This window comes from Lathyrus oleraceus, chromosome 7, assembly GCF_024323335.1.
Source record: "Lathyrus oleraceus cultivar Zhongwan6 chromosome 7, CAAS_Psat_ZW6_1.0, whole genome shotgun sequence".
Taxonomy (NCBI): Eukaryota; Viridiplantae; Streptophyta; class Magnoliopsida; order Fabales; family Fabaceae; genus Lathyrus; species Lathyrus oleraceus.
The window spans coordinates 192,401,965-192,412,123 of NC_066585.1; the positions used below are offsets into that span (position 1 = coordinate 192,401,965).

Consider the following 10,159-nt stretch of genomic DNA (forward strand, 5'->3'; position numbering starts at 1 on the left):
AACTCTTGTTTGTTAGTCAAGTACGTAAAAAATTATAACTTTTGAGCGTGTTTGATGTTTTGACACCAAAGGACTCTAATGGAGTTTTTGCTCCAAATACCCCAAATTTAAAAAAAAAATCCTGATATGCCCTGTTTTGAAAAAAAATTCCCAGATTGTCCCCTTTTTCTCTTGGGCCTCGTCACTTGAAGTGACGAGGGGATGCTGAACGAAATTATGCTTCAAGGGCTCGGCATATGGATTGACGAGGGATTGAACCAAAATTTATGGCCTCATGGGCTCGTCACTTGAAGTGACGAGCTGCCAAAGGAAATTCTTTTTTTTTTGTTTTTATTTTAAATAGTATATTAAATTGTAATTATAATTAATATAATTGTTTTTTAAATATTAATTCTATATTTAATTAATATAATTGATTTAATTAAAAATAATAATAATTTATTTATAAAAAAATATTTAAAATAAATAATAAATAATTTATAATAAATAGTAAATAGTAAATAATAATTATTATTATTATAATAATAATTTGTGATATTGTTATTTTTGAAATATTATTAATAAAAATGAATAATTTTTAGAATATTAATAATAGAAATAGTTGGTGTTTTATATATTAATAATAAAAATGTTATTTTTTCCCTCCATAATGTAAATCTTTTTTTGGGAATGATATTTTTTCCGCCAAAAAGTTTTTGTGTTTTTACTGTCTCGGCCAATGATTTGCCGAGTATTCACTTATTAATTTTTGTATAAGTAGCAGAACTGGTAGAAATAAAACTCACACCACCAAATCCTTTCTTTAGTTCATAATGTCTGTTTGTGGTCTTGTATTTTATGGACACGGTGAAAAAATGAGTGTTTGCCTTGATCCGCAATGGAATTTCAGAACACTGATTTCTGCCATCCACACTGGCTTCCGACAGTTGGGCGGGCGTCGTATGAAGGTGAGGAAAGTAGAGTATCGTTGTCCATACATAACGTTGACTGATGCAAGCCCCGATGGTACGTACATGTATTACCTGGATCGTATAGAAAATGATGAAGATGTCCAATGTATGTTTTCGGCACATAGTGGTGAAGTTAATAGAGGAGTTGAAGGTCCACTTGTGTTGCTTGTTGTTGTTGATTAGTTTTTTAATTACCACTTGTGTTGGTTGTTGTTGTTGTTTAGTTGATGTGGTCGTACTTTGTAACCAGAAGCCTTTGATTATCAAATGTATTTCATAAATGTTTGTTCCCAAAAGACATTAGAAATACAAAATGGTTTATATATATTATGTGCATAGTAGTTAATAAATAAATAAATAAACATAGTCATCTGAACGAATATTTAAAACAACAAGATAATCATCTGGAAGGTCGTTGGGATGATCCTGCAACATTAGGACATTTCCTACGCATGTGTCCTATTTCGCGACAAATTCCACACCTTTTCTTCTCGTTCTCAACGTCGTCCATCTCGGTTCTAATCCTGGTGCTGTTTGGGCGCCCTTTCTTCCTCCTTCTCATAGAGTCGTCGTGGCAAAGAGTATATCCTTCATATTGTGGCCAATTCTCCTCATGGGGAAGTCCTAGGAAACTCTCCTGATAGACCTTGAAGACGTTACGAATTTTGAAGACGTCTGGAATGTGAATGGAATAGTCCTGGCGTATGCTCGAACATGCTGCGATTACATGAGAGCAAGGTAAGTGAAATGCCTGAAATTTCCCACAGTCACAGTGTTGTTTCCTTAGATCAACGCTGAACGTTCCGGTTGGTCGACCGTCGTTATGATTAATCTTCTCTTGGACCATGAAATAAAATCTCTCTCGGTCGAACTGCATGACGTTATGCGTGTTAGCTTTGATGACTTCCTCAGCCATCCCCTTGTTGCAGTTATCAGTGAAAACCTGCCCAGAGGCTAACATTTTTGTCCACTGATGGCCTCTTCTACCAAATAGTGATCCTAAACGATAGTACGTAGATTTGACCAACGCAGTGATTGGAAGGTTCCGGGTTTCTTTCAACACGGCGTTCATTGCTTCTGCTAGGTTAGTTGTCATGTGACCCCAGCGTTGCCCTCCGTCAAATGCCTTTGCCCACTTCTCGCGAGGGATGTTGTCTATCCATGATAAAGCGTTGTTGTTTGTTCTTCGGATTTCCCCCCGGTAGTAGTTAAACGTTGCCTCTGTTAATGCATAACCCATGTTAACAACCATTTTCCGCAGATCCTTGTCTTTAATCTCCCGCATGAAGTTTTGCGCGATATGTCTGATGCAATAGACGTGTGATGAAGGAGGAAACTGCCATCCATTTTCCGGGTTGTTGTATGCACTCTTTATTGATTCATGCCTGTCTGATATTAGGCATAGGTTTGCTTGGGGGGTAACATGCATTCTCAAATTCTTAAGAAAGAAACTCCAGGCTTCCTTTGTTTCACTTTCAACCAATGCGAACGCTATCGGAAATATGTTTCCGTTCCCATCCTGTGCCACAGCCATCAGCAGAGTCCCTCTGTACTTGCCATACAACCAAGTTCCATCAACCTGCACAATTGGTTTACAATACGCGAAGCCACGTATACATGGTCTAAACGCCCAAAATAGACGATGAAATATCCTTTGGTCACCCAAGTATGAACCATCATTTGAAATCACAGGTAGGGTTTGTAATTCTATAATGGTACCTGAAAGATATGTTTTCATTACCAGTATCCACTGCGGAAGATCGTTGTAAGATGTCTCCCAATTTCCATAGAGCGACTCAATCGCCTTACACTTTGCAATCCATGCCTTTTTGTATGATATGATATACCGGTATTTCTCAACAACATGAGCAATGATAACCTTCACCTTAAGAGAAGCGTCCCGATTTACAAGCTCCATTATGCTCTTGCTAATCATCTCTGAACTGAGTTTTGTATGGTCTTGTGACATGGAAGTTGTTGTGCACGTATGAGGCCCACTAGACTTACCAACTCTCCACCTTGAGTTGCCCTTGCGCAAAGAGACCCTGCATTTGAAATTGCATGTTGCATTTCTACATTTGATGACAAAACGTACACTGTCAGATTTAACCACAGAGAAATCTAGACTACGTTTTATATGCCATTGTTGCAACGCCAGAAGACACTCTTCCTTATCTTCATACTCTATGCCCTCCTCAATTTCGTCAGAGTTGTGAGTTGGTATGGAACTGCCGAAAACGGAGGTTGGTTCGGCATCATCCAAACTTATATTTTGCATGTGCGCAGGTGGATTGTACAAACTAATTGGTTGCACTCTTAGTGCAACAGCCGGTGTGTCTAATATTTCCTCATTGCCATCGTCATCGCTAACACCGAAAAGATCTTCAAATCGAACCTCCTCAAGATCATCCTCACTATTCTCGCCCACCTCTTCATTTGGTATGAAAGGTTCATTATTTTGAGTCGGCTCTTCGTCAATGGCTTGACTCATTCCATAGTCGTGTGACTGTACAGATTGCGTTGGATAGAAGTGAGACGGTTGTTCCTCAACATTGCCAATCGGTTGTTCTTCGGGAATATCAACTAGACGAACATATATCTCAATGCTGGGTAATTGAGATAATGTTACATGACATTGAAACATCGACCTGACATCTTCGTCGGTCTTAATCGGTGTCATTATGTGAAAGACGGTATTACCATCTCCATTAAATAATGGTTGACGATAAATGATGTCTTCAACATAACGTTGCAACTTCTTTTCAATACGGTCTTTTAAATGGAAATAGTCGGAGTTGATGTGGATCTTGAACCTAGTTACATTCGTATTGCAAAATGAGAATCCCTCATTTGAACATGTGAAAAGTGATCCTTCGGAATGGATAGAAACAACTAAGTTTCTTTGAGCCATGGATGTGTAAATTTCTTTGATTTTGTGTAATTGTAAGTTGAGGATTTGAGTTGATGAATGTAAATGAGGTAGTAGTAGTATTTATAGGAAAAATCAATTTGATTTGGTATACATAATAAAACAAAAACCAACTCACATGCTGAGAGAGGGGAAACGCGTGCCTTTGAATTGCATGTGATACCTCGCCATTCCATTTACCGAGTTAATGAAGACCAACGCATGCACTCGCCATTCCATTTGGCGAGTTAATGAAGACCACGCATGCACTCGCCATTCCATTTGGCGAGTTGATGAAGAAGTATTCAGAACTCGTCAATCAAAGTGACGAGGACTAGGTACACAAATTTTTCAAAATTTTTTCCTTCTGCATGGGAATCTCACAGGGGAATCCGATTCCATTTTTTGCATGCATGCCATATATTTACATGCAAGGGTCTAATCCCTACATTTACTACATTTTCTCCATTCAATAGTCTAATCATACATTTACTACATTTTTTACCACAATTTTTTATTATTATTTAACCCATATAAATATCCAATACTTCTACATTTCTTACTCACCAATATCCAATACTACATTTTCTATTACACACATTTTCACCAATTTCTATTACTCTCTTCAATTACTACACTTCCTTTCAAGATGTCTTTCCTATGGATGGGCGAATCACACCGTGGAACGGCGGCAAACATTGCCGAATACGTAAGTCTCATTGAAATATTCATTTTTATTATCGTTTTTTACTATCGTTTTTTATTTTCGTTCTTTATTAGACCAAATATTCATTACTGTTATTTATTTTAATTTCAGCAAGATGGAAATTTTCGGGTTCATTCGCATTCATATATTCAACCAAGTGCGGTTATTATACCGTACTTGGAGCTAGCTGGTTTTGCGAATGTGGCAAAAATTACAAGTCTAAAAGTAGACTCTAAACTCATTGTGGCGTTGTTAGAGAGATGGAGACCGGAGACACATACATTTCATTTACCAACCGGTGAATGTACCATCACATTAGAGGATGTGAGCATGTTATTCGGTCTCCGAATCCATGGAAAAGCTGTCAATGGGCCAACAAACGTAACAAATGACGTTTACATGGAATATTTGGGAATCCAACCAACCGCCTCGGATAAAAATGGGGCTTCTATCAAAATTGTTTGGCTAGAAGCAGTATTAACGCAACTAAAAAATAACCCTAACCCGTCCGAGGCAGAAAATATTTTACATGCAAAAATTTATATTTTACTTTTAATTGCTACTTTTTTAATGCCAGATAAAAGTCACAATTTGTTGCATTCTTCTTGGATACCTTTAGTAGGAGACCTTGAAAAATGTAATTCATACAGTTGGGGTTCTGCTTGTTTGGCTACATTATATAGACATATGTGCAAGGCGGCCCATAGAGGAGTAAAGAGCATAGGAGGATGTGTGGTATTACTATCTGTATGGGCATTCACACGCATACCCTTGATAGCCCCAGTTAGTAACAAGGTTCCATCATTTCCTTATGCATTAAGGTAACGATTTACTTTTAAATCCAATTTAAATTTATTCAAATTATTTATACATCACTTTAACGTATTTTTGTATTTTTTTTTAATATGCAAGATGGTGCAAACGAGGTATGAATTATCGAACTAATCCTCGACATCATTTACAAGGGTACCGTGTTGCAATAGAACACATGGAAGAAAAAGATGTAAGAATGATTATTTATAATATTTAACTTATTTAAATTTATTATATACATTCTAATATTTATTATAATATTAAACTTATTTAAATTTATTGTATACATTCTAATATTAATTATAATATTAAAGTTATTTATTTTTAACATTCTAATAGTTATATTTCTTTTAACAGTTTATTTGGAGGCCGTACATACAATATCCAGTGCCTGATTATAATGACAGCCGAGTCTGGAGTGCAACAACATACATCGTATGTTTCTATACCGTTGAGATGCATCAGACGGATCGAGTCAAACTCCAATTTGGATTTGAACAACAAATACCGTCTCCTCCAAGATGTCTAAGTGAACACCATAACATGACTATGGTCAAAGCTTGGGACACGCATTGGCAAGATTTAAATAAAGAAGAGCTGAAAGAATGGAAAAGAAGAAGGCATTTGGTGTTACAAGGAAACTCGGTCAATGGTGAGTCTAAGCCGGATAGACAATACATGAATTGGTTTTTATCAATTCCTTTTATGCACGTTGCTCCAACACAATTTTTGGATGATCCCCGTCAACGTGTAGCTTCCGCAACCCAACACACAACCCAACACACAACATCACCCCCACAACAACATAACCAACCATCCTCCTCAGCTCAACCAACATACCAACAACATAACCAACCATCCTCCTCAGCTCAACCAACATACCAACACATCCAGACCACCCAACAACACACCTTTTATTCCACCTCAACCCAACACCATAATCCCCAAACTCCATTCCCTCCAACAAACTACTTTAACAACCAACAATATCAACAACAACCCAACCTACGCCCACCCATACAATACACTCCTATTCCTCAACCCAACTTCGAATACTCAAACCCTCATTCTCAACCCCAACCTTCTAACACCACATACGCACGTCCCACTCCCACATACAACCCTGATGATGTGTATTATCCTTCTATCCAACACACCCCACCCCAAACCTACACACAAACCACATATTCACTACCCAACTTTGAGCTCACCGATGACCATTTAATGAGTATGCCTTCTTTTGGCGTTCAAGAACTCGACGTTATGGATATGCCTCCTAACACATCACAACAACGTCAAAGTCAACAACAACAACAAAACGCCCTTGATGAATTGTCTTCCGACTCATCTCCGTCTCCTGCAAGACAAAGACAAGAAGACTTGGGCAAGGGAAAACGAAAAAAAGTTGGCACAAGATGTGGAACAGGCGGTCACTATAGATAAAATGTATTGCTTCCATTGTATCAATAAAATGTATTTCTTCCATTATATCAATAAAATATATTTGCTTTCATTATATCAATTAATCATTTTTATTATTAATATTTCAAAATTAATAATATCACAATTTTTTAATTATCAATAAGAAATATAATTATTTACAATTTATTTAAATCAATTAAAAATTATCACAATTAAATCAATATTAAAGAATTAAATAATAAACTATTTAATAAACTATTCAATATTAAAGAATTAAAGAATTAAAAAAATTATATTAATTATTATTATTCAATTAAAGAATTAAAGAATTAAAAAAAACTATTCAATTAAAAACTATTCAATATTAAAGAATTAAAAAATTAAAAAAAATTATATTAATTATTATTAGTATTTAATAAACTATTTAAAATATTAAAGAATTAAAGAATTAAAAAAAATATTAATTATTATTTTTCAATTAAAGAATTAAAGAATTAAAGAATTAAAGAATTAAAATAAACTATTAAATTAAAACTTATTCAATATTAAAGAAATAAATAATTACAGAAATAAAAAAAATTGAATTCTGCACATGCTCGTCACTTGAAGTGACGAGCCAATGAAACCAAAAAAGTTTCGTTCACCCCCTCGTCATTCCATTTGCCGAGAGTATACTGTAAAAAATCTATTAGCACCCCCTCGTCACTTGGAGTGACGAGGCCAAACTTAAAAAGGGGGTATTCTGGGAATATTTTTTCAAAATGGGGTATAGTGGGAAAAAAAATTCAAAATGGGGGCAAGGCAGGAAAAATCTCACTCTAATGAGGTGCACCGCAGGGGGCAACAATTTGACAAGGAAAACTTATTTTGATTCAAGTTAGGTTTGGATTTGAATATTCTCCAATTATTGAAGTTGTTTATTTGTTCCGACAAATCCGAATTAAATCATAATCCAAACAAAACAATTTGTTAATTAGTTCCAACAAATCTTAACTAAATTTATAAACCAAACAAAACAATGGTGTTTCGTTTGGACAATTTTTTTTTTAATTTCGACAAAAAGTGAATTAAATATGTGAAGTCCGATATTAATTGATTTGGATATTGGTTTTTTAAAATTTTAACAGTAAGTCTCACTATCCGATCAATCATAATTAATTTGTATAATATATATCATTATTATTATGGAAATTAGAATAAGATAGTCAACTTCAAAAAGAAGAAGAAATTATTCACTATCAATATGGAGGAAAAAAATTAATTATTTTATATTATTTTAAAAAATCAGTTGATATAAATTAAATACTTTTTAAAAATATTTTTGCATATTTGCTTTTAATATATTCAATCAATCCAACTCAAACCAGCACCTTGTATAATGGTTTTGTAAAGAAGTGTGGTTGAGCCTAACTCAACCCTACAAAACCGGTTGGTAGAGTGAGGGTTGTCCCCACTTATAAACTCATGTTCAGACCATATATTATCCGATGTGGGACTCTTAACACCCCCCCACCCCACGCTCAGGACTAGACAAACTTTAGCGTGGAAATAGATGGTGGGTGACCCGATAGCGGAAATCATAATAGGTGACCCACCGGATCTTAAACGAGGCTCTGATACCATGAAAGGAATTGTTTCCCTGCCGTTTTCATTAATCTGTATCCATATATGTACAATGATCATGTGTGACCAATATAGAAGCCTCTTAACTATACATCAATTATTTGCTTAAAATAGATTAGGAAGGTATTGCCTATTCTATGAATGGAAAAGATATAGATGTTATTACAAGAATATTCTAACAAATATTCTGGTCTATCACACCCCCGCAGTGGAAGCGGGAGGTTCCCGTACGCTGAGACTGGTCTGAAAATCATCAAAAAGTATGCGCGGGAGCCCTTTAGTAAATATGTCAGCAATCTGATGACGTGATGGGATATGAAGAACACGAGCTTGACCGCGAGCCACCTTCTCGCGAACAAAGTGAATATCCATCTCGATGTGCTTCGTCCGTTGGTGTTGAACGGGGTTGCCGGAGAGGTATATGGCACTGACATTGTCACAATACACCAACGTGGCTTTTGGGATCGGAAAATGTAGTTCTAGGAGAAGATTTCGAATCCAGCATGACTCGGACACGACGTTGGCTACCCCTCTATATTCAGCTTCAGCACTAGAACGGGAGAGAGTAGGTTGTCGTTTAGATGACCACGAGATAAGATTATCACCAAGAAAGACACAGTAACCAGATGTTGAGCGCCTTGTGTCAGGACAACCACCCCAATCCGCATCAGTGTAGGAAGTAAGACTAAAGATGGATGAAGGGTACAGATGTAAGCCGAAATGCAGAGTGCCTTATAGGTAACGCAGAATGCGTTTTAGAGCATTCATATGTTCTATTTTCGGAGCATGCATGTGGAGGCATATCTGCTGGACAGCATATGAAATATCTGGTCGAGTGAATGTGAGATACTGCAAAGCACCTGCAAGGCTCCGATAATGAGTGGGGTCCTCAAGCGGAACACCTGATGAGACACTGAGTTTTTGTTTGGTGTCAACAGGTGTGGCAGACGATTTGCAAGATGACATGCCGGCCCGATCAAAGATCTCTGCTACATAATTTTTTTGACAAAGAAAGATACCACTTGTATGTCTGGTTACTGCAATGCCTAGAAAATAGCTAAGAGGGCCCAAATCCTTCATGGCAAATTCTGAAGCAAGGAGCATCATGATGGATTTCCGAAGATCATCAGTGGATGTGGTGAGAATGATGTCATCAACATATAGAAGAATGTATGCCATGTCCGTGCCTTTGCGATAGATGAATAAGGAATGGTCGATTTTGTTGTGATGAAAGCCTATGGTGGAGACTGTTGGTGTAAGCCCTAGAGGCCAATACTTTTGGTACTTGTATCGAATTATTTATTAATAATAAAAAGGCATTTTCTTTATTATGGTTGATTAATAAAGTCCCTGGAATAGATAGTCCGTTTAATGTATTAAGTGTGACTTAATCATGAGAACACATTAAACATAAGGACATTATTCTTAAAGTATCCGTAGTTGAGTTTTAGTGTGAAGTGGGATAACATTAAAGCATTAAGACTATTATGTTTGTAGACTGATGATCACATCTCATGGATCATGGATAAAGAGTTTTCAAGTCTTAAACATAGGTATGAATATTATGAGTAATATTTATACCGGATTGACCCGCTATGAGAATACTATATAGAAAGTTATGCAAAGTGTCATAAGTTATTCTCATGGTGATAATAGTGTATACCACTCTTCGACCTGAAACCACTATGGATCCTAGATGTAGAGTCGAGTGCTTTATTGATGATCCAACGTTGTCCG

At 36.2% G+C, this 10,159-nt stretch overlaps 1 protein-coding gene across 1 annotated transcript; it reads right to left on the reverse strand.

The window, feature by feature from the left end:
* Positions 1-8,617: 8,617 nt before the first annotated feature.
* LOC127102845 (uncharacterized mitochondrial protein AtMg00810-like) lies at positions 8,618-9,601 on the reverse strand. The gene is made up of 2 exons (XM_051040172.1): positions 9,283-9,601; positions 8,618-9,153 (listed from the first exon to the last, which is right to left on the reverse strand). Exons 1-2 carry the CDS (start codon positions 9,599-9,601, stop codon positions 8,618-8,620), a joined length of 855 nt encoding a protein of 284 aa, XP_050896129.1.
* Positions 9,602-10,159: the final 558 nt, after the last annotated feature.